This window comes from Corythoichthys intestinalis, chromosome 22 (genome assembly GCF_030265065.1).
Source record: "Corythoichthys intestinalis isolate RoL2023-P3 chromosome 22, ASM3026506v1, whole genome shotgun sequence".
NCBI classification, from domain to species: Eukaryota; Metazoa; Chordata; class Actinopteri; order Syngnathiformes; family Syngnathidae; genus Corythoichthys; species Corythoichthys intestinalis.
The window spans coordinates 35321087-35347033 of NC_080416.1; the positions used below are offsets into that span (position 1 = coordinate 35321087).

General features: G+C 40.8%; 1 protein-coding gene across 6 annotated transcripts in view; it reads left to right on the plus strand.

Annotated features, from left to right (window-relative positions):
- The window catches only part of depdc5 (DEP domain containing 5, GATOR1 subcomplex subunit), a 272311-nt gene that overhangs the window by 189294 nt on the left and 57070 nt on the right, over positions 1 to 25947 (plus strand). For all 6 annotated transcript variants that reach the window (XR_009061928.1, XM_057828504.1, XM_057828503.1 and 3 more), the window contains one exon: positions 17987 to 18111. Coding sequence is in view for 5 of the 6 variants with exons in the window: in XM_057828504.1 (XP_057684487.1) it covers positions 17987 to 18111 (125 nt within the window). In the remaining variant the exon portion in view is untranslated. The remainder of the gene's footprint in view (positions 1 to 17986; positions 18112 to 25947) is intronic.

The following is a 25947-nucleotide window of genomic DNA, read 5'->3' on the forward strand; positions in this document are numbered from 1 at the left end:
TGCACCCATATTCCAAACCCAACAGGAAATCGGGTATTATGGATTGAATCTTGCATTTTTGTCAAAAACCTGCATGCACGTTTGAGACCATTACGCCGAAGCAGTAAGTTGAATGCTTCTCAAAATTGGTCAGACATCCCAAAAACATGCATGGTAGGCTGATTGAGCACTCTAAATTGTCCGTAGGTATGAGTGTGCGCGTGAATGGTTGTATGTCTCCTTGTGCCCTGCAATTGGCTGGCAACCAGTTCAGGGTGTCCCCTGCCTACTGCCCCGAGTTAGCTGGGATAGGCTCCAGCACCTCCGCGACCCTCGTGAGGAAAAGCGGCATGGAAAATGAATGAATGAATGAATGTTCATGACACATATGAGATGTTAGGTTATCAAAATGGTGACATTTCATTCACGGCCCTTTCCTGGGCAGGGGAGCAAATGTGTCTTATTTTTGACAATACAATTCAGTAAAAGACTACTGTATTTTTCCGACGATAAGTCGTGTTTTTTTTTCTTCATATTTTGGTTTGGGGTGCGACTTATACTCAGCAGTGACTTATGTGTGAAATTATTAACACATTATGATAACATTTCCCATGTTATTTAGGTGTTTTGGACTAATGGTTTTGTAAACTTGTTAGCATGCTATAGTTATCTGAATAACTCTTAATAGCTATGGCCATTTTCATTTGCCATGAAAAAATAATAATAACGAGTGCGCTCCCAGTTGGGCGTGAAAGCGCCACAAACTAAATGCATCCATTTCAATATAAAAAAGTCAATTATACAATTGAACATACATTGCCAAAGGCAGAACGCGAACGTGGCCATAGCTATTAACAGTTATTCAGATTACTATAGCATGCTAACAGGTTTACAAAACCATTAGGCCTGGTGCCCCCTGGTGAGTGAAATTATTAACACATTATGATATAATTTCCCGTGTTATTTTGGTGTTTTGGACTGATGGTTTTGTAAACTTGTTAGCATGCTATAGTTATCTGAATAACTGTTAATAGCTATGGCCACGTTCGCGTTCTGCCTTTGGCAATGTATGTTCAATTGTATAATTGACTTTTTTTTTATATTGAAATGGATGCATTTAGTTTGTGGCGCTTTCACGCCCACCTGGGAGCGCACTCGCACTTGTTTACGTGAATAAGCGCTCGCACACCAGAAGAAGACAGACAGCCACGTAGCTCTGAGTGAGTGAGTGAGTGAGTGAGTGAGTGAGTGAGTGAGTGAGTGAGTGAGTGAGTGAGTGAGTGAGTGAGTGAGTGAGTGAGTGAGTGAGTGAGTGAGTGAGTGAGCGAGCCAGCGAGTGAGTGGGCGAGTTAGCAAGAGAGAAAGACGGCTGCGAACCTACGTTCATTGTTTATGCCTTTAAAATATCTCTACAGAGGCAACGCCTGCGTGTATCATCTTTTCTGTTGTTGTGTGTTTTCCACCCGCGAGCGGACACTTACAGCCAGTTGTGTGGTTGTTTGAATGGTGTGCTAATGCTAGCGAACGCATGCTAATCTGTTACATTATTGCTGTAATAGTACGTAATTATCATTTATTTACGGTGATGTGAACCTGTTTGCTATCGAGGACCAAATTGATTCAACAAATTATGCGGACATCCAGAATTGTCTTTTTGGAGTTCGCTGTCTATAGCCAGGACCGAGCGGTAGCGTCCTGGTGAGGACAGTATATTCGCATTTCGTTGTTTATGCACTGTACACTGTACATTTATTCAGCATGTTGTTCTCTATTGTATCTTTATATTAAATTGCCTTTCAAGATGACATATCTGTTCTATGTGTTGGATTTTATCAAGTAAATTTCACCCACAAATGCGACTTATACTCCGGTAAGACTTTTGTTTCCTTAAAGCAGAGGGGTCCAATAGGAAAGTCATAATGACCGTGTTCAGGTGCCTAATAAACACTTTTGTTTTGTTAAAGCAGAGGGGTCCGATAAGAAAGTCATCATGACCGTCGCCATTTTCTCTCCCCACTAATTCTGAACATTCAGACATGCAATATATCTGCCTGGATATCTGTCTGTTGTCGACTGCCACCGCCCCGACCTGCCTGCCCTCCGACTTTGTTTGACGTCCGAGTTGCGCCATACGCGAGGGCCCGTCAGTCCTGCTTGCAGGGCTAGTTATTATTATTCTTTCTTCATGGCAAATGAAAATGGCCAATTTGGAGGCCTGAACATGCACGAAAAGTCACCAAAATTTGCACATACGTGCAGATTCGCGTAAAATTTGATAATCTTGCGTCGTTTTGAAAAAATTTCAAAAAATGGCTCAGTGGCGCCCCCTTGACCCTTAAAATTTTCAAAAAGGCCTCTCCTCTCAGGTTTTCAACGTAGAGCGATGAAATTTGGGGAGTAGATACCTTATGCCTAACTGTTCAAAAAAGCCTCTTGCACCCATATTCCAAATCCGACAGGAAATCGGATATTTTGGATCAAATGTGAAATTTTTTCGGTTCACAGTTGGAGTTTACGTTTGGAGGCCTGAACATGCACGAAAACTCACCAAAATTTGCACATACATGCAACTTTGCGTAAATTTTGATAATCTACAAAAAAATTTAACAAAATCGCTCAGTGGCGCCCCCTTGAAATTTTCAAAAAGGCCTTTCCTATTAGGTTTTTTCAACGTAGAATGATGAAATTTGGTGAGTCGATACATTGCGTAAAACTGCTCCAAAAAGTCTCTTGCACCTATATTCCAAATCCAACAGGAAGTCGGAAATTTTGGATCAAATGCGAAATTTTATCGATTTACATTTGAGACCTTGTCGCTGAAGAAAATAGTTGGATCGTCTTCAAAATTGGTCAGACTATACAGGAGACATATGAGATCTTAAGTTTTCAAAATGGTGAGTTTTCATCCAAGGGTCTGGCCTGGGCGTAGTCCCAAAGTTGGCCATTTTTGGGCAAAACACCAAATTCAGAAAATGATTAAAAACTCCGTGATACAACGTTCAATCTTTTTCATTTCTAGCAAGTATATGAGATATCCCAGCCTGAACACGACTGCATTTAAATTTTACCCATTAGGCTTGGCGCCCCCTAGTGGGAACAGGAAATGGCCTTCTTTACGAGACAGGCTCCTCCTCCAAGGGAAAAAAATCTATTGACCTCAAACCTGTTTCAGGGGAGCCTCAAGACATGTGTTCAGGTGCCTAATGAAAAATATTGAGGTTTTGTAGAAGCGGAGAGGTACAAACTGGAAGTGAAAATGACCGTCAACAATTTGTCTCGCCAAAAACTTTGAACAGTCATAACTCGGCAGATATACAACATATCTGCGCCAAACTTCCCGTGTTTGTTGAGAGTCATACCCTGAAGGTTCGTGTAAGGGTCATTTGCATCAACTCTACAGTGCCAACTAGTGGCGACAGAAAGAAGTTTTAAAAAAGGCCTTTCCTATTGGGTTTTTCCAACATAGAGTGAGGAAATTTGGGGAGTTGATACCTTGTGCAAAACTGCTCCAAAAAGTCTCTTGCACCCATTTTCCAAATCCAACAGGAAATCGGGTATTTTGGATCAAATGTGAAATTTTTATCGGTTCACAGTAGGAGTTTACATTTGGAGGCTTGAACATGCACGAAAACTCACAAAAATTTCGACATACATGCGGCTTTGCATAACGTTCAATAATCTTGCAACGTTACGAAAAAATGTAACAAAATGGCTCAGTGGCGCCCCCTTGAAATTTTCAAAAAGATCTCTCCATTTAGATTTTTTCAACGTAGATGGATGAAATTCGGAGAGTCAATACCTTGTACAAAACTGCTCCAAAAAGTCTCTTGCATGCGTATTCCAAACCCAACAGGAAATTGGGTATTTTGGATTGAATGTGAATTTTTTATCGATTTACAGTGTGCACATTTTACACCTTGGCACCTAGGGAATTAGTTTGATCATTCTCAAAATTGGCGAGACTGTTCATGAGGCATATGAAATCTTAAGTTATAAAAATGGTGTGTTTTCATTCACGGGCCTGACCTGGGCGGGGTGCCAAAGTCGGCCATTTTTTCGCCAAAACACCGAATTCGGAAAATGACTGATAACTCCCTCATACAACGTTCAATCTATTTTAAATCTGCCATGTGTGTGAGGTATACCAGCCTGAGCACGACTGGATTGAAAATTTACCATTTGTGCCTGGCGCCTCCTAGTGGGAACAGGAAATGCCCTTTTTTACGGTGACACACTCCTCCTCCAAGGGAAAAAATTAATCGACCTCAAACCTGCATAAGGGAAGCCTTAAGACCTGTCTTCAGGTGCCTGATGAAAAATATTGAAGTTTCGTTGAAGCGGAGGGGTCCAAACAGGAAAGTGAAAATGACTGTCAATAATTTTTCTCTCCAAAAATTTTGAACAGTCATAACTCGGCAGATATACAACATATCTGCGGCAAACTTCCCGTGCTTGTTGAGAGTCATACCCTGAAGGGCCTTGTAGGGGTCATTTGCATCAAACCTACAGCGCCAACTAGTGGCAATAGAAAGTCACTCGTTTTTCCAATACATGTTCAGTTCTTTTCAGGTTGGTCATTGTAGTTTCAAGACCTATTAAAATACTTATTTACGGCCCATGTCCACGTGTCTCTGTCTGTTGCCGTGACGACCCTTTGTTCGCCATTTAAAGGAAATATTTTTTTTCAGAGACTCAGGCAGCTTATAGAGCCACAGTATTTGGCACACTTGGTCGAATTGGCCGAGTTAGAAGATTAATTTTGGGTTTTGAATAAGGGCTTGGCTGCACAGCTCAGTAGTGGCTCCTTTTTTGTAGTACTCTCTCCAATAGGGGTTTTTATCTCTTGGGTGTGGGAATGTAAATAGGCGACTTTCGAGCATGTTAGGTTCTAATGAGATAATTAGAGAGGAGGATCTGCCACCAGCCTGACCTGCACACAGTCCGAGTTGCGTGACGTCCGAGTTGCGCTAGATTGCGAGGGCCCGTTCAGTCCTGCTTGCAGGCCTAGTTATTATTATTATTCTTCTTTCTTCATGGCAAATGAAAATGGCCAATTTGGAGGCCTGAACATGCACGAAAAGTCACCAAAATTTGCACATACGTGCAGATTCGCGTAAAATTTGATAATCTAGCGTCGTTTTGAAAAAATGTCAAAAAATGGCTCAGTGGCGCCCCCTTGACCCTTAAAATTTTCAAAAAGGCCTTTCCTCTCAGGTTTTCAACGTAGAGCGATGAAATTTGGGGAGTAGATACCTTATGCCTAACTGTTCAAAAAAGCCTCTTGCACCCATATTCCAAATCTGACAGGAAATCGGATATTTTGGATCAAATGTGAAATTTTTTCGGTTCACAGTTGGAGTTTACGTTTGGAGGCCTGAACATGCACGAAAACTCACCAAAATTTGCACATACATGCAACTTTGCGTAAATTTTGATAATCTACAAAAAAATTTAACAAAATCGCTCAGTGGCGCCCCCTTGAAATTTTCAAAAAGGCCTGTCCTATTAGATTTTTTCAACGTAGAATGATGAAATTTGGTGAGTCGATACATTGTGTAAAACTGCTCCAAAAAGTCTCTTGCACCAATATTCCAAACCCAACAGGAAGCCGGAAATTTTGGATCAAATGTGAAATTTTATCGATTTACATTTGAGACCTTGTCGCTGAAGAAAATAGTTGGATCGTCTTCAAAATTGGTCAGACTATTCAGGAGACATATGAGATCTTAAGTTTTCAAAATGGTGAGTTTTCACTCAAGGGTCTGACCTGGGCGTGGTCCCAAAGTCGGCCATTTTTGGGCAAAATACCAAATTCAGAATATGATTAAAAACTCGGTGATACAACGTTCAATCTTTTTCATTTCTAGCATGTATATGAGATATCCCAGCCTGAACACGACTGCATTGAAATATTACCCATTAGGCCTGGCGCCCCCTAGTGGAAACAGGAAATGGCCTTCTTTACGAGACAGGCTCCTCCTCCAAGGGAAAAAAATCTATTGACCTCAAACCTGTTTCAGGGGAGCCTCAAGACATGTGTTCAGGTCCCTGATGAAAAATATTGAGGTTTCGTTGAAGCGGAGAGGTCCAAACTGGAAGTGAAAATGACCGTCAACAATTTGTCTCGCCAAAAACTTTGAACAGTCATAACTCGGCAGATATGCAACATATCTGCGCCAAACTTTCCGTGTTTGTTGAGAGTCATACCCTGAAGGTTCTTGTAGGGGTCATTTGCATCAACTCTACAGTGCCAACTAGTGGCGACAGAAAGAAGTTTTAAAAAAGGCCTTTCCTATTGGGTTTTTTCAACATAGAGCAAGGAAATTTGGGGAGTAGATACCTTATGCAAAACTGCTCCAAAAAGTCTCTTGCACCCATATTCCAAATCCAACAGGAAATCGGGTATTTTGGATCGAATGTGAAATTTTCATGGGTTCACAGTAAGAGTTTACATTTGGAGGCTTGAATATGCATAAAAACTCACCAAAATTTGCACATACATGCGGCTTTGGATAACGTTCGATAATCTTGCAATGTTACAAAAAAATGTAACAAAATGGCTCACTGGCGCCCCCTTGAAATTTTCAAAAAGGCCTCTCCATTTAGGTTTTTTCAACGTAGAGGGATGAAATTCAGAGAGTCAATACCTTGTACAAAACTGCTCCAAAAAGTCTCTTGCATGCTTATTCCAAACCCAACAGGAAATCGGGTATTTTTGATTGAATGTGAAATTTTTATCGATTTACAGTGTGCACATTTTACACCTTGGCACCTAGGGAATTAGTTTGATCATTCTCAAAATTGGTGAGACTGTTCATGAGGCATATGAAATCTTAAGTTATAAAAATGGTGTGTTTTCATTCACGGGCCTGACCTGGGCGGGGCGCCAAAGTCGGCCATTTTTTCGGCAAAATGACAAATTCAGTAAATGACTAATAGTTCCTTCACACAACGTTCCATCTTTTTCATATCTGGCATGTATGTGCGACATCCCACCCTTAACACGAGTGCATTGAAATATTACCCATTACGCCTAGCGCCCCCTAGTGAGAACAGGAAATGCCTTTTTTTACGAGACAGGTTCCTCCTCCAAGGAAAAAAAATCTGTTGACCTCAAACCTGCATAAGGGAAACCTTAAGACCTGTCTTCAGGTGCCTGATGAAAAATATTGAAGTTTCGTTGAAGCGGAGGGGTCCAAACAGGAAAGTGAAAATGACTGTCAACAATTTTTCTCTCCAAAAACTTTGAACAGTCATAACTCGGCAGATATACAAGATATCTGCGCCAAACTTCCCGTGCTTGTTGAGAGTCATACCCTGAAGGGCCTTGTAGGGGTCATTTGCATCAACCCTACAGCGCCAACTAGTGGCGATATAAAGTCACTCGTTTTTCCAAAACATGTCCAGTTCTTTTCATGTTGGTCATTGTAGTTTCAAGACCTATTAAAATACTTTTTTACGGCCCATGTCCACGTGTCTCTGTCTGTTGCCGTGACGACCCTTTGTTCGCCATTTAAAGGAAATATTTTTTTTCAGAGACTCAGGGAGCTTATAGAGCCACAATAGTTGGCACACTTGGTCGAATTGGCCCAGTTAGAAGATTAATTTAGGTTTTGAATAAGGGCTTGGCTGCACAGCTCAGTAGCGGCTCCTTTTTTGTAGTACTCTCTCCAATAGGGGTTTTTATCTCTTGGGTGTGGGAATGTAAATAGGCGACTTTCGAGCATGTTAGGTTCTAATGAGATGATTAGAGAGGAGGATCTGCCACCACCCTGACCTGCACACAGTCCGAGTTGCGTGACGTCCGAGTTGCGCTAGATTGCGAGGGCCCGTTCAGTCCTGCTTGCAGGCCTAGTTATTATTATTCTTTTTTCAGGGCAAATGAAAATGGCCAATTTGGAGGCCTGAACATGCACGAAAAGTCACCAAAATTTGCACATACGTGCGGCTTTGCGTAAATTTCGATAATCTTGTGTCGTTTTGAAAAAATGTCAAAAAATGGCTCAGTGGCGCCCCCTTGACCCTTAAAATTTTCAAAAAGGCCTCTCCTCTCAGGTTTTCAACGTAGAGCAATGAAATTTGGGGAGTAGATACCTTATGCCTAACTGTTCAAAAAAGCCTCTTGCACCCATATTCCAAATCCAACAGGAAATCGGATATTTTGGATCAAATGTGAAATTTTTATCGGTTCACAGTTGGAGTCTACATTTGGAGGCCTGAACATGCACGAAAACTCACCAAAATTTGCACATACATGCAACTTTGCGTAAATTTTGATAATCTACAAAAAAATTTAACAAAATGGCTCAGTGGCGCCCCCTTGAAATTTTCAAAAAGGCCTTTCCTATTAGGTTTTTTCAACGTAGAATGATGAAATTTGGCGAGTCGATACATTGTGCAAAACTGCTCCAAAAAGTCTCTTGCACCCATATTCCAAACCCAACAGGAAGCCGGAAATTTTGGATCAAATGTGAAATTTTATCGATTTACATTTGAGACCTTGTCGCTGAAGAAAATAGTTGGATCGTCTTCAAAATTGGTCAGACTATTCAGGAGACATATGAGATCTTAAGTTTTCAAAATGGTGAGTTTTCACTCAAGGGTCTGACCTGGGCGTGGTCCCAAAGTTGGCCATTTTTAGGCAAAATACCAAATTCAGAAAATGATTAAAAACTCCGTGATACAACGTTCAATCTTTTTCATTTCTAGCATGTATATGAGATATCCCAGCCTGAACACGAATGCATTGAAATATTACCCATTAGGCCTGGCGCCCCCTAGTGGGAACAGGAAATGGCCTTCTTTACGAGACAGGCTCCTCCTCCAAGGGAAAAAAATCTATTGACCTCAAACCTGTTTCAGGGGAGCTTCAAGACATGTGTTCCGGTCCCTGATGAAAAATATTGAGGTTTCGTTGAAGCGGAGAGGTCCAAACTGGAAGTGAAAATGACCGTCAACAATTTGTCTCGCCAAACATTTTGAACAGTCATAACTCGGCAGATATGCAACATATCTGCGCCAAACTTTCCGTGTTTGTTGAGAGTCATACCCTGAAGGTTCTTGTAGGGGTCATTTGCATCAACTCTACAGTGCCAACTAGTGGCGACAGAAAGAAGTTTTAAAAAAGGCCTTTCCTATTGGGTTTTTTCAACATAGAGCAAGGAAATTTGGGGAGTAGATACCTTATGCAAAACTGCTCCAAAAAGTCTCTTGCACCCATATTCCAAATCCAACAGGAAATCGGGTATTTTGGATCGAATGTGAAATTTTTATCGGTTCACAGTAGGAGTTTCCATTTGGAGGCTTCAGCATGCACGAAAAGTCACAAAAATTTGGACATACATGCAGCTTTCCATAACGTTCAATAATCTTGCAACGTTACGAAAACATGTAACAAAATGGCTCAGTGGCGCCCCCTTGAAATTTTCAAAAAGGCCTCTCCATTTAGGTTTTTTCAACAAAGAGGGATGAAATTCGGAGAGTCGATACCTTGTACAAAACTGCTCCAAAAAGTCTCTTGCACGCGTATTCCAAACCCAACAGGAAATCGGGTATTTTGGATTGAATGTGAAATTTTTATCGATTTACAGTGTGCACATTTGAGACCTTGGCACCTAGGGAATTAGTTTGATCATTCTCAAAATTGGCGGGACTGTTCATGAGGCATATGAAATCTTAAGTTATCAAAATGGTGTGTTTTCATTCACGGGCCTGACCTGGGCGGGGTGCCAAAATCGGCCATTTTTTCGTCAAAACACCGAATTCGGAAAATTACTGATAACTCCCTCATACACATTCAATCTATTTTAAAGCTGGCATGTGTGTGAGGTATACCAGCCTGAGCAGGACTGGATTGAAAATTTACCATTTGTGCCTGGCGCCTCCTAGTGGGAACAGGAAAAGCCCTTTTTTTACGGGACACACACCTCCTCTAAAGGGAAAAAAACAATCTACCTCAAACCTGCATAAGGGAAGCCTTAAGACCTGTGTTCAGGTGCCTGATGAAAAATATTGAGGTTTCGTTGAAGCGGAGGGGTCCAAACAGGAAAGTGAAAATGACCGTCAACAATTTGTCTCGCTAAAAACTTTGAACAGTCATAACTCGGCAGATATACAACATATCTGCGACAAACTTCCCGTGCTTGTTGAGAGTCATACCCTGAAGTGCCTTGTAGGGTTCATTTGCATCAACCCTACAGCGCCAACTAGTGGCAATAGAAAGTCACTCGTTTTTCCAATACATGTCCAGTTCTTTTCAGTTTGGTCATTGTAGTTTCAAGACCTATTAAGATACTTATTTACGGCCCATGTCCACGTGTCTGTCTGTTGCCGTGACGACCCTTTGTTCGCCATTTAAAGGAAATATTTTTTTTTCCAGAGAGTCAGGCAGCTTATAGAGCCACAATATTTGGCACACTTGGTCAAACTGGCCCAGTTAGAAGATTAATTTTTGTTTTGAATAAGGGCTTGGCTGCACAGCTCAGTAGTGGCTCCTTTTTTGTAGTACTCTCTCCAATAGGGGTTTTTATCTCTTGGGTGTGGTAATGTAAGAGGCGACTTTCGAGCATGTTAGGTTCTAATGAGATGATTAGAGAGGAGGATCTGCCACCACCCTGACCTGCACACAGTCCGAGTTGCATGACGTCCGAGTTGCGCTAGATTGCGAGGGCCCGTTCAGTCCTGCTTGCAGGCCTAGTTAATATTGTAACGCTTGCTTGGCGGCGAAAAATTAGACACGGAAGTCGTATTTTTCTCCCTCTTTTTACTCTGCTTACCGCCAACAACGCCAACAAAACAACAAATCCACCCCAAAGAAAAAGAGGCAACTATACAGACCCCAATCACCAACGTCACACAATGATCTTCATTGTGGTTGTCAGCCCAAAATCTTCTAAATATATATTAAATGCATCTTACCAGATATAAAATTACTACTACATAGTCTGTGGTGATCGTTTGGTGCCCAGATTTCTTGTCGAATTACAGCAGTCCATCTCGCTCTCCTCTTCGGGTCTCTCAGAATACGGTAGAACTTCAAGTCTCTCCGTCTATCTTCTCTGTTACTGCAACCAACCGCCACACACGCCTTCACCATTTTGATTATTAATGTTAACGAGCAGAAAACCGCGCCGTAATAGGAGGCATGTACGTAGCGGTAATGTGTAAACACGACGAGCTGACGGACAATATGGCGGCTCCAGTTGGGGGGGCGGAGTTGTGACGTCATGTGATTGGGGTCTATACACAGGCGGCAATCTAGTCCATCAATTGAATGACGCGCTGGCACACCGGGTGCACCAATAAGAACCTCGCGTTGATGTGTCAATCACGGTGCCGCCGCCAGACCCCGGTGACGCTACAATATTCTGACAGAATAGCCAAAGACGTCATGCATTAAGAGCGACAATAGCTAATTAATATGCTCACTCGCCACCCTGTGGTCTGGGGTGTGAATTGCAACCTGTCAAAATGACAGACGGACTTCAGTTTTTTCCGTCACCGTTTTAAAAAACCGGTCAATGACGGAAAATATTCAGTTAATGCGACCCCTAGACCCTACATGTCTTTAAGATCAAGGATCCCTTTAAAGATTTGAAAAAACAAATGGGATGGCCTCCTTCTTCACATTTGATAAAATTGGGGCCCTTCTAAAGCAGGAAATTTACAGTGAATGTAAACAATATACCTCCCTGAACAAGTGTCTGGAAGGCTGTAATTGTGACGGAAAATATAGTTGTTTCTGATTTAGTGATGTCCCAATCGCATATTTTTGCACCCGAGTCAGAGTCCGAGTCACCCGATTTTGAGAGTCTGCCGATACCGTGTGCCGATCCGACACCGAAAAAAAAATGGTTTCCCCCCAAAAAAGTGTGTTCAATGTAAGGCATGTTTTTCCCTCTAAAGTATATTATTGATTTAAAAAAAAAAAACTTTTATGTATGTGTATTTTAATAAATGGTTTTTAAGCACTCCAAATATATTAATTATAAGTTTTAAACACGTTACTATCCCACCAATTTATTTTTAAACAAGAATAACGTAGAAAAATACTTGCTTTTTTTAAGTGCTTCATTGATTGAGTCCGCTCAGGCTGCTGAGAACACTTAGGCCATGTCTACACCTAGCAGAGCTTTCTAAAATTGAGGATCCAGCCCTAATGCGTCCGGAAAAAATAATTACGTCTACACCAGCACGTTTGTATTTAAAAAAGAAAAAAAAAGCTTCCACAGCCAACCGCATTTATTCATTTTAAAATATATTCATAACAATGCGCGAAAAATAATTGTCCATAATATCCCCATCCTTCTCATGTATTCTTCAATAATAAGCACTGCAAGAGTTTGTAAATAAATAGAAGTAAAACGCACCTCTCTAATTTACTCCAAAGGTAAGCATTGGTCTCATGTTTGACGTAAGGGGCAAAGTTTGTCGCAGTTAGTGACGTTTCCACAGTTAAATTTTCAGTTATCATTGTCCACATGACGGCGCTACAATTGCAGAATTCGCACATCTTCACTTTGGACAGAGTTTTTAAGAAGCCTTGTTTAAATGTACTTGTGCGTGTGGATGATAGGCCAAACCGGATAAAAACGTCTTTTTGCCAAATATCCTACTACGTGTAGACATCGCCTTAGACAGAACACACTAGAGTTTAATGAGCTCAACAATGATTGACACATGCGGCGTCTTTCAAGTCAACACTCCCAGGCTTCTCTGGCAACATCAGAGCTTCGCCAGCTGTCACTCATCGTTAACTTTAACAAAGAGCAAACTGCAGTGCGATGAGAGCAGGAACGAGAGCGAAGGCTGGATGCGCATAAAGCAGAGAAACATATAGTTCTTTAATTAAAAACCCGATCCTTTTCAGCCAATTCTGATCCTCTGATAAATGGTGCGATCGGCCCGATTTCCAATCACGTGATCAATCAAGAAACTGACTGACTCTGTGAATGAAAAGGCTGGCGAATGCTATCAAAAAAGCTTTTTTTTTTTTTTTTTTTTTTTTTTAATAGAAATTCAGAAATGTTTCATTGTAAATAATGAATTTGTTTAATATTCTCCAAGAGGTTAAAATAAGCAAGTGAAATGGGGTATTTGTTTTTCATTTGGTTGCATCATAATTCTGTACACTAATAGTTGCCCAGTAACTAGAATAAAATAAGTAAAAATAAAATAATAATATGAATAAATAAAATAAGTAGAATAAATATTTTCTTCAAGGATGCCAAAACTTCACCTTACTATTACTTAAATATTGAGATTTGAGGGTTACCATTTTGGATTGACCAAGAGCACTTTATTGAAAAATATCAAAATTAATGATCTAATGGTGTATCACAAGTAACAGGTCACTTTTGCTCATAAATATTCATGACGCTAGCAATTGTTGCTTGGCGGGTCAAGCTCGCGTTTGTCTCTAATACTAAATCTCTAATACTAAATTCATGGAAATGGTGTACGAACAAGATGTTTACTCAGCTAAACCTACCAATTCTGTCCGAAAATGATGTCCCCTGGTTCCAAATTCACTAGTAATGAAGTGGAAGAACATACAAATGTTTAGTTACAAATGTTTAGTGTGTCGAGGGCTGAAAAAGACTGAGCTGCCCTGATCCAGAGGTACCTTTTTCTTCTGTGCGTTGCCTTGCGCCACTGACTATGACATTCTCCTGTTTCGACAATCTATCAGTCATATTTTATTATATATACAGTGCCCTCCATAATTAGTGGCACCCTGAAAAAGATGTGTTTTTTAGCTTCAAATATATTTTTTTTATTATTCAAATAATATGGGACCTTAATTGAAAAAAAGTGAAAAATCCAAAATTCAATACAAGTGCATTCATTCAGTGGGGAAAAAATCCCACATAAAGAAAAAATTATTTGACATCAAATAATGTGTGTCACAATTATTAGCACCCCTGGTGTTAATACTTTGTACAACCCCCTTTTGCCAACAAAACAAGGTCTGGGGACTGAGATGGCCATGGGAGGAGCTTGATTTTGTGTCTGGTGAACCATTTCTGTGTAGATTTGGCCATATGTTTAGGGTCATTGTCTTGCTGAAAGACCCAGTAACGACCCATCTTCAGCTTTCGGGCAGAGGGCAACAGATTTTGATTTAAAATATCCTGGTATTTCAAAGCATTCATGATGCCATGCACCCGAACAAGGTTCTCAGGGCCTTTGGAAGCGAAACAGCCCCACAGCATCACTGACACACCCCCATACTTCAGAGTGGGTATGAGGTGCTTTTCAGCATGCGCATCTTTCGTGGCACGCCAGACCCACTTAGAGTGTACCCATCATACCCATGCTTCACAGTGGGTATGGTGTTCTTCGGATTCAATTCAGTATTCTTTCTCCTTCAAACACGAGAACCTGTGTTTCTACCAAAAGGTTCTATTTTGGTTTCATCTGACCATAACACATTCTCCCAGTCCTCTTTTGGATCATCCAAATGCTCTCTAGCAAACCGCAGATGGGCCTGGATGTGTACTTTCTTCAGCAGGGGTACACGTCTGGCAGTGCAGGATTTGAGTCCCTGGTGGCGCATTGTGTTACTGATAGTAGCCTTTGTTACTGTGGTCCCAGCTCTCTGTAGGTCATTCACTAGGTCCCCCCGTGTGGTTCTGGGATTTTTGCAAACCGTTCTTGTTATCATTTTGACGCCACGGGGTGAGATCTTGAATGGAGCCCCAGATCGAGGGAGATTATCAGTGGTTATGTATATCTTCCATTTTCCAATAATTGCTCCCACAGTTGATTTCGTTACACCAAGCGTTTTACCTATTGCAGATTCAGTCTTCCCAGCCTGGTGCAGGTCTACAATTTTGTCTCTGGTGTCCTTCGACAGCTCTTTGGTCTTGGCCATAGTGGAATTTGGAGTGTGACTGACGGAGGTTGTGGACAGGTGTCTTTTATACTGATAATGAGTTAAAACAGGTGCCATGAATACAGGTAACGAGTGGAGCCTCGTTAGACCTCGTTAGAAGTTAGACATCTTTGACAGCCAGAAATCTTGCTTGTTTGTAGGTGATCAAATACTTATTTTCCACTCTAATTTGGAAATAAATTCTTTAAAAATCAAACAATGTGTTTTTCTGTTTTTTTTCCCCCCACATTCTGTCTCGCATGGTTAAGGTTTACCCATGTTGACAATTACAGGCCTCTCTAATCTTTTCAAGTAGGAGAACTTGCACAATTGGTGGTTAAAGGGTATGTAGCGGCAAAGGGGGTGTGAGACATCAATAGAACCGTTATGTGCCAAGATAACAAATATTGATAAAGTTAACAAAAAAATCAATCACATTAATGAGCAATTATCGAAAATAGATCGAAAATGACGAACATTTCCGAAAGTGTTCCGGAAACAGCCGAATGGGGCGGAGACGTCACGACAAGTGATTGACAGTCGAGGTGGAGCCAGGTGCCATTGTTTTTTAACGACGAGAGAGTAGCGTTGGGGTTTGTTTGACCAAAACATCGCAAAAATGGTTCAAAACTGATGTGCTATGTGGTGTACAAATAGTTATTTATCGGAAGATAGTATCCATGAGTTCCTGAACGCGAAAAAAAAAGCTGGACTACACAGACAATGGGTAAAGTTCGTCCGTGCAAAGAGGGATAATTTTCTAGACGCAGCCTCCGGCACGCTTTTCTGTGGTGCGCATTTTCCACCTGAAAGCTTCTCGAACTATGGACAAGTGAAATCGGGTTTTGCTAAAAGATGCTGCTCAAAGGAGATGCGGTGCCGACCATACAGGCGCAGCCACCTGAATGTCCCGAGATATCAAGAAAGAGGACGATGACTGGTAAAGGAGGCTAAAGCTAAGCAAAGGAGGGGAGCAGCCAAGCTCGAAATGGCCAGAGTGAGTACTCTTTTATCATAAAAAAATGTCACGCATTGGATACAGGACTGGACACATGTATAAATTATCGTTCGTAAAATATATAGAACAAATCCTCCGATCTCATTCATATTTGTGTCTGTTGGCAGAGCGAAAAGCTATGATAGCACAATAAATGATAATTATTCTATGCATTCCTTTATTTTGCAGTCACGGTGTATCAGCTTCACAAAAAGAAATGCAAAACAAATCATTGGTGTTTCCCACATGATCTGCTGCCGATGTTTCATCAGTGTCATTGCTCCCCTCAATGACCGTTTCATTACGCTGCATTGGCATTCGTTTGGGCTCAAATTGGTAACCTAAAACACCGATTAAAGCTTCGTTACTCTCCTCGTCACCATTAGATAAACATTCGTTACGTCCTTCTACGTCGGATTCATCGCTGAAACTAGAAACGAAATTGTCTGCCATCATCGCCGCCATTCAGTATTAAAGCACTGAGCCTTTTTCTTGAAGAAGAAACACCCCTCACTGTCAATTCTGAATTCTCTTTTATTGACAACGAGGGGTGTTTCTTCATGAGGGAACCTGGAATATGTGCAGGACGAACACAATGCATCAGCATAAACAGCTCAAAACACCCCTAATTCTCCCCTCACTAGAAGGAATTATATTGATGCAGACAGGCGCTGCCCCCCTAGTGGCCGGTGGCACTCTCTTCACTTATCGTGACGTCACGCACACAATCTGCCAGATCTCGGGCGCCGGTCATTTTAGCTTGACAATCGAGCCAAATGTCTCTCATTTTTTTGTGTGTAATTACATGAAGTGGCATGATATGAATACAAAAGGCATGCGTTTATGGATAAATGATGGAATATTAAAATTTTCCCAGGGCACTACATACCCTTTAACTAAATACTTATTTGCCCCACTGTATGTCATTTCTCACGCGTAACTGCGAGGATAATTTGTGAGTTTTTTAGCACTCCCTCGATACTGCATCCCCAAACCTGGAAGTGTGACGTAATTTCCCGAACGCAACAGAAGACTATCCACAGCCAGCAAAGCAGCAGCAAAAATATCAGTGATATTTCCACCGAAAGTAACCATTCAGGACAGCTCTTTCGTGATGCTAACTATGGCAAAGGCTCCCAGAACAGATGATCTACAATCAATCCCTACATGTTTGAACCCGAGGCGTCAGATGACGACGATTTACTCTGCACAGCAGACGTTGGTAATGACGCCGGTTGGCAGCTCGACACCTTATGAAAGGAAGAGTGGTAGGCCTATGTCTAGCATCGTGATTTCTCTCTGAACCTTTCTTTCCCCAGTCATTCTGTGATATAATTATCAGTAATGGCAAAAACAGACTAGTAGTTATATAGATTTAGTAATAAATTTATCAAATTGACATGAATAGACAACCTGTCAGCAGTTTTATGACAGGCAAGCAACAACAACAAAAAACAGGTCGCATTTCAACGAACAGGCAGTTGGTTTTGCCTTCCTATATCAACAGAATTGCATCAAATTTTAGAATTAGAAAAGCCAGTAAGGGTCTACGTACGTTTTTAAAAATCCAAGGTCGTATCCTCCTTGGCTTTCAAAGCTTTCGTCCCGTAAATGTTGAAATCAAAAACGCGATCGAGGAGCCGGGGACAAGTTCTTCCACTTGACTCTCACAATAGATGTCCAAATCCTTGCAGAAGAAGGTCTTTTGAGCCACTCACTGAGTCTCGAACCTTCGTGTGAGCAATTCATTGCTACACATCGAGATGGCATGATGAATCACGCAAGTAAAACCCATAAAATGTTTGCAGTGTATGGCGAGGATCGCATGGTGCTATACATTCGTTTTGGAGTGCTGGAGAGTTATTGGGGAAATGACATCATCAGATAGCGGCCAGTAGCGAGGCACTTTCTTCGTTGCTAAGGTGTTGCTATGGCAGTAACTGAAAAACAAAAAAAAAATTGTAATGTGATTTTTGAGACAGCGAATGATGCATTCAATACAATTTAACCGAGTAAAACGCTCATGAATTGAAGTTTTCACCAGCCCATAATTCAGCACCTTTATGATTTAGAGCTTGTAGTATGTAGCCTTGTAGCTAAGCTTTACTCTTTGTCCATATTTTTTACATTTTCAGAAAGGTACCCAAATGAAGACAATGCATTCTGTCCTTTCATACCCTCCCGAACCCTTGGTCCCTCCCCAAGGCAAAAAAGGAACATCAGTTTTATCAGCTTTACTGGAGATGGATCAGAACCATCGGTAAGTGTGCTCTGTGCTTTATGGATATGGATGCATTGATTCATATTTTATCAATTCCGATTCGATCTCAATACCTGAAGCATGATATCAGTCGATACCGATACAACTCTTATACCATAGCTCATTTTTGTTTAATGTTATTCAGGCCTCAATGTTTGAAATATCCAGGTGAGCCATTGTTAATTCTCGCAAATATTTCTAGGAGTGCAGTTAAGTGGAGATGACCCAGACCAGAAATTCGGCGCCCAAGACTGTCAGCCAAAAATAGCTAAAAACGCATTATTGGTTTTCGGGTTGAAATGTTTTTACTTTTGATCACAGCGGACACAAGTTCACTAGTCTTTTCGTCCGTGTCCTCCGACATCCAATCAAAGCAGAGTATGCAAATTAGCTTCAGTCAGCTGCCTATTAATGATAAACATAATTTGCATAAGAGCTTAGAAAAGGACCAACTAAAATGACTTTTGCATGCCTTTGATGTTGCCTTCATATTTCAAAGAAAAAAATTGTTCACAATGGCCTGGTTGGGTCCCTTTTTTTCCCAGGATACCATACCCTTCATGTTCAAACTATTGTTTTCTTACATTTTGGACCCAAAATACAAAAAAGTACAAAAAAACTACTGTCAAAATTTGTAATAGAATGGTACATCGACATACGATCGCTTCGACACCCGATCTTTTCAACATTCAATGTAAAATTTGACTCACCTTTTGTTTCTACATCTGACGACATGCTCGAAATACGACGATATGACAGCACCGCAGACAAACGCTCGGCAGATTTTCCTGTGAGAGAAATCAACACAGGTTTCCAAAAGGTTGGTAACGGTGGTGGGAAAAAAAAAAAAGGTGACGTTTACCATTGAAATGATGATGCAAATTATAGAAAAATAAGAGCGTGGGGTGCGCATCCATGAACTGGCTCAACAATACATCTCCACGGTCCTCGTCCGACCACCGTTTGCCAGTCTTTATAAGTTAAGGTGAAATTTATTATTGTGGTAACATCGCCAAAGAAATCGCCAGCTTCGTCAGGTTTCTAATAATTAATTCCATCAACTCGTGCAACTCCTACTGTGCCCCGCAGTTGACGGTGTTTTCGAGAAAACATTGAAAGTGAAAGTAAGCTTTCCCGCTCTCTGTCACGTCAGCCACGTGGTATGAGGGGCCGTACAAGACATTTTTCATTTTGGCCCTCTCACACACATTTTCCTTCTCATTTCACATACATATATATATATTCACTCTCACACACATATATTCTCCTCTCACTTTCATATATATTATCCTCTCACATTCATATATTTTCACTCTCACATTCATACATTTTCACTCTCACTTTCATATATTTTTACTTTCGCATTCATACATTTTCACTCACTTTCATACATTTTTACTTTCATATTCATACATTTTTACTTTCACATTCATACATTTTCTTTCACAGTCATACATTTTCACTCACATTCATACATTTTTACTTTCACGTTCATTCATTTTCACTCTCATATTCATATATTTTCATTCTCATATACATTTTTACTCTCACATTCATACATTTTCACACTGTGTGCGTAGGTATTTAGAAAGAAAATATATGTAAATGAGAGGAGAATATATCGGTATAAGAGTTAATATATAGTATCTGTGAGGGGAGAATATATATATATATGTATGTGAGTTAAAGTACAGTGGATCGGAAGGCAGCCCTTATTGGCTAGCTCTGATTGGCTGAGAAGGTGAAGCAATTCCTGTTGAGTCGGGTCAACATGGAAGAGGAGACGTAAGCACTTCGGCAAGCAGTTGGGCTATTACGAAATATTTGGTCGATCTCTGAAACAGTCACATCTTTGTCATGCTGTCTCGAGCGGCAGAGAACAGGATCAGCTGCACCCAACTTCATTCACAATAACGCGGTTGAAAGTGAGATGAGAGAAATTTTCCATCCTAGCAACTCCCAAATCCCTTTAGCAGTCCAAGTGGGAGCTAACGTGACACGTGCCCAAATAGGAGGTCGTCACGGCAGTTATTGCGATATCAGACGCACCATTTTGACAGCTGCAACTCCTGGCAATGGAAACACTGTGGTGAACTGAGCCGCGTTTTGTAATTCAAAAATCATTGCCCACGTAGTTGGGTCAGACAGTTATTTCTCTTCTCTTTTACCAGTAGAGTGAGAGGGGTGGCTGTACTTTTGCATAAAAACATTCCGTTTGCTCATACTAAAACAATCTCCGACTTTACTGGCAGGTTCATTATAGTCATCGGACACATTTATGAAGTTAAGGTTGTCTTTGTGAATATATATGTGCCAAATTGGGATGAAGACGGTTTTTCCAAACAGATTTTTTTCAATGTTACCGGATTTGGCAGAATATAGATTAGTGCTGGGTGGTGATTTTAACTGTTGGCTAGATCCTGCATTAGATCGCTCCTCTCTGAAGTCAGTGCCACAGTCAAGATCAAGTAAAATAATTGGAGCCTTTATGGATGAGTTTAATGTCTCAGATCCTTGGCGTTTTTTCAATCCGTATAAAAAGGAATACTTTTTTTTTTTTTTCGCATGTACATCGGACTTCTACTCGAAGCGATTTTTTCTTAATAGATAACTCTTTGCTTACCACTGCCTTCGGCTGTAAATACTACTCAATAACTCTATCCGACCACGCCGTAGTTTCTATGAAGATATACTTTCGTAAATTTATAAATGCACGTCCACCATGGGGCCTCAATACCCAACTGTTACCTGACAAGAATTTTGTCGAATGTATAACGGAGCAATTGAATTTTTTCTTTCAAGTAAATAGAACTCCGAGTATTTCAGCTGCGTTACTATGGGAATCAATGAAGGCATTTATGAGGGGGGAAATCATTTCACATTAAGCACATCAAAAGAGAACAACCATAACAAAGTTAACAAAACTTTCTCAGAGTATAGCAGCGTTGGATGCTCAGTATGCGGTTTCCAAACTGCCTGAGATTTACAGAGAGTGGATGGCTCTTCAAGAGGAATAAGGTTCCATTTCTTCTCAACAAACTACCGTAATTTCCCGAATATAATGCACACTTTTTTCCCCCAAAATCAACTTGTAAACTCATGGTGCGCATTATAAACGGGTACATGGATGGAGACAGAAATATATATGTATTACATATATATATAAACCGATTTTTTTTCATTGACACGGCCACGTTGTGTTGAAGAAACGTATGCGGCGACCCGTTGCCGACCATTACGGTACGTGACGTCACCGTTTTGTTTCGGTAATACTTCACTCTAATCGGCCGAATGATTTCGTCTGTGTTAAATTCTGCTTTTTTCACTCTTCATAAAGCACAGAATTTAGTTTCTTGAACTCATTTGAGTCGACGTTTATTGCAGCTCCGCAATTCGGACCATAACAAATGTAAGGACACACACTTCCTGTGTCCGTCAACTATATCGGTCCCTCGGGAAACTCAAACCCAAATAACAATAGTTCCTTTTGTTACTGTCGTGTTGACAGCTATGAGCTCTCACGGATTTCCGACTTACGTTCTCACTTTCATTTTACCGTATCAATCCATGGAAGAAACATTTATTCATCATGAGGAAACGAGCAAGTTATACAGCAGCCTTTAAAAGAAAAGTCACATCTGTTTTGTTTTCTCCTAGATTCTGGTAAGTTGGAGAAGTTGTCAAATCATATTATTACCGTAAATATTGTCAGTTTACGGTAATGTTTTGAACTACCAATCTGCTATGCTTGTGCTGTGTTTCACCAGTCAGTAAAATGACATCTCTGTATCTGTACACAAGCTCTGTTTTCTTCTAAAATTAGGGTGCGCGTTATAAACGGGTACAATAATTTCCCCTAGATTTTACAAGTAAATTTGGGGTGCGCATTATACACGGGTGCGCCTTATATTCGGGAAATTACGGTATTAGGCTCTTACTGCTCTCAAGGTCTAAATTTTATGAACGAGGGGGATAAAGCTAATAAGCTTCTAGCTCACCAGTTACGTCAAAGGTCAACCTCTCAGCTAATTTCACGAGTTGAGACTGACTCGGGAACTACATCAGATCCCTTAGAAATGAAACATTTTTAGAGTTTTATAAATTACTATATATATCGGATCACTCCTTTGGGCCTGAACAATTTGAACAGTTTTTTAGCAAAATACCGCTTCCCGTCCTGAATTATACCTTGAGAGAGGAGCTGGAACGCCCTGAACTGGAAAAGGCAGTGAAATCTTTATAGAGCGGCAGAAGCCCGAGTTTAGATGGTTTTCCGAGTGAATTTTATAAAACGTTTTGAAAGCCATTAGCTCCATATTTGTTAGAGGTGTTTACAGAGGCGTTTGAGCTAGGTGCACTCCCCCAAACATTAAACCAGGCATGTATCTCCCTAATTCTTAAGAAGGGCAAAGACCCATTAAAATGCAGTTCTTATCGCCCTCTTAGTCTGTTGAATGTGGATTTTAAAATTCTGTCTAAATTATTAGCTCTTCGCCTAGAGGGTGTCCTCCCATTGATTATTTCTCAAGACGAGACTGGTTTTATTTGTGAGAGGCACTCATTTTTCAACCTTAGAAGGGTTTTTAAAGTTGTGTACAACCATTCAATGGAAGCTCGGTCGGAGGCCTTGTTGGCCTTAGATGCTGAGAAGGCCCTTGACCAAGTGGAATGGAATTACTTATTTTTTTGTCTGGGGAAATTTGGGTTTGGATCGAAATTTGTATCTTGGATTAGGCTTCTGTACTCGTCTCCACAAGCATCAGTTAGAACCAATAATACAAATTCCGAATATTTTTACTTATCTCGATCTACCAGGCAGGGCTGTCCCTTGAGCCCGCTGTTGTTTGCGGTGGCCATGGAACTAAGCCTGTCGCAATATGCAATAATTCCATTTATCGCACGGTATATAAAAATAAAGACGGTAATTTTCGTGCTCTGATTTATCGCCTCGCGTGCACGTGCGCACGTATGTCACGTGCGTGCGTGCGCGCGCGACACAAGCGCTTGCGGCAGATGTGTGGCAGACGTGCTTGACAGCGCTGTTTAAAGTTCAGCTTCCTTGTGCCACTCTGTTTTATTGACTTCTGGGTATGTTCGTTTCATACATTTGAGTTTGAGTGACCGTCATTTAATGGATGGAGGCAGGGCCGAGTGCACTGTCGGCGCACAGCAATGAGCGAGCGGAATGAGGAAGAGGACGAACCAGTCTGCAAAATGTTTTTGGAGGTTGTTTCAACAAAGATGGCCAACAGAATAAATCTACATGCTCATTTGAAACACTATTATCCTCTCCAGTTTTCACTGCTTAGTAAGAAAACTGCATCGCAACAAGCGGAGCCTCCTCGTCATGTTAATTGACAATTAGAGGTATTCGCTTGATGTGAGAAATACAGACGACACCGCGCAAAATCGCGGTCCCTGACGGAAAGTGAAGTCCGCTACATTGCTGAAGAAATGAGACCGTTTTACCTCTGTTAAATGATATTTGATACCTTTGGGAGCCAAAGTTTTGTTACTGCTACTTAATTAGTCTATGTTTCTCTGTTGTTGTTGAAGTGCAATTACTGTGACTGCAACTTTATACCTATATGCGTAAATGCTTCAGTTATTAAGTGCAATTTTATTTTTTCTTGAAAAAAGACATTTAATATGTGTTTCTGTGCGGTATTAATATTGTTGTCTTTTACTTGAAAGAGGCATGGTCTATTGTTTTTAGTTGTGATTTCTTAAAAGGTATTTTTTAATTTAAAAGTAGACATTTATTGCGTTTAAATAGGTGTACTTGATCTATTAATATATACTGTATTCTCACTGTGTTATTGTAAATTGGTTAAAAGGGGACGGGACTTGATAAGCATATGCTTCTCTCGTCAGCGCTTGTCTTTTCTTCTTTTTTTTCGGGTTGCTCATATCACATCTTGCAACTGTCAATGATACCGATGATGATGACAAGAAATAAAAATAAACGCTCAAAAATATTTTTTTTTTGTGGGGGGGGGGGTGCAGTAATATCGCATATCGCAATAATTTATGAGATAATTTATCGCCCACTAAAATTTGTTATCGTGACAGGCCTACATGGAACCTCTTTCGGCTGCGCTGAAATGTCACCCTGACTTACTGTATGTGGTATAGTGCGACATGGTGTGGAGCTGAAAGTCGGACTTTATGCATACGAATTTCTGTTATTTCTGTCGAATTTATCTTGTTCCATCCCTGCAGCTCTCACTGTTTTAAGTGATTTTAGTGAAATCTCTGGGTATAAATTGAATTTGGGGAAGAGCGAAATATTTCCTGTAAATTAGCTAGCCAAAGCATATCCATTAGACAACCTCCTATTTGAAATATCAATATCAGGGTTTGTCTATCTCGGAGTCTATGTGGCTGACACATGGAGTAACCTTCGAAAGATTTTAACTCGTTGCTTTTGCAGCTCAAACAGGACTTTCAAAGATGTTCCTTGCTTAATCTCTCCGTTCTGGCTCGAATAAACGCGGTTGAAATGAACATTCTCCCCCGTTTTCTTTATTTGTTCCAGTGTATTCCGATTTTTCTCCCTCTTTCTTTCTTCAAATCTGTGGACAGCCTTATCAAAGATTTTATATAGAATAAAAAGAAATCCAGGCTGCGCTATCAAACATTACAGGGACCCAAAGAACTGGGTGGAATAGCTCTCTCTAACATATTGTACTATTATTGGGCAGTGAACATTAAAAACCTGATATACTGGCTCCGCGGTGAGAGCAATGATAACACCGCATTGTTGCTCGCTGTCGAAGCCAACTCCGTTAAACCGGTGACATTAAAAATACTTACTGTTTTCACCGTTTCTGTCATCCACCTCTCCATATTTACAAAATTCTGTGGTATTCTCGTGTCTCAGAATCTGGAACCAATTCAGGGGATACTTTGGGCTACAGGCGTCTTCCTGTCAGGCTCCCAATTTCGCCTAATCATGCCTTCCCCCCTCTCACTACCTGGTCTAGTCTGGGCATAGAAACACGTAAGGATTTATATCTGGATTCAACTTTTGCTTCCTTTTAACAGCTAGTTGGAAAGTATTCGTTGTCCAATGGTCATTTTTTTAGATATCTTCAAATTCGCAGTTATGTCCGCTCACTCTGGCCAAGCTTCCCAACACTCCCTGCCGCCTCTGCCTTAGACACCTTTTTAACACCTTTGCTGTTATTAAAGGGTGCAATAATGACATTCTATTCCAACATTTACAAAATCAGTTCAGACTCCACCTTAAATACCCTGAAGGCGGTCTGGGAGTCAAGCTTGGGAATGAGTATATCTGAGGAGGTCTGGAGAGAAGTTTTACATAGGACACACAGATCTTCAATTTGTGCAAAACATAGTTTTACTCAGTGCAAGATTCTACACAGGGCCCATTATACCAAAGCTTGGCTGGCCAAACTATTTGACACAGTCTCATCCACTTGCGATCGATGTAAGCAGGCTCCAGCCGATTATGTTCACATGTTCTGGTCATGGACTTCATTAACTTCATATTGGTCTGACATCTTTTCGGTTCTATCCAAGGTCACTGAGCTAGACATTGTTGCAAGTGCCTTGACTGCCTTGTTTGGTGTAGCTCCATCTGCACGTTCTCTACCACCTCTGAAAAGGGACCTCATTCCTTTTTCCACCTTTTTGGCCAGGAGGCTAATCCTCTTTAGATGGAAATCCTCAGTACCGCCTACGCAAGGCTATTGGATCAAAGAGATGCTGTATTTTCTCAAATTGGAGAAAATTAGACTGACACTCAATGGCACTTCTGGGTCATTTGAGAACACTTGGACCCCTTTTTTGTTATATGTTAGGAGCACAGAT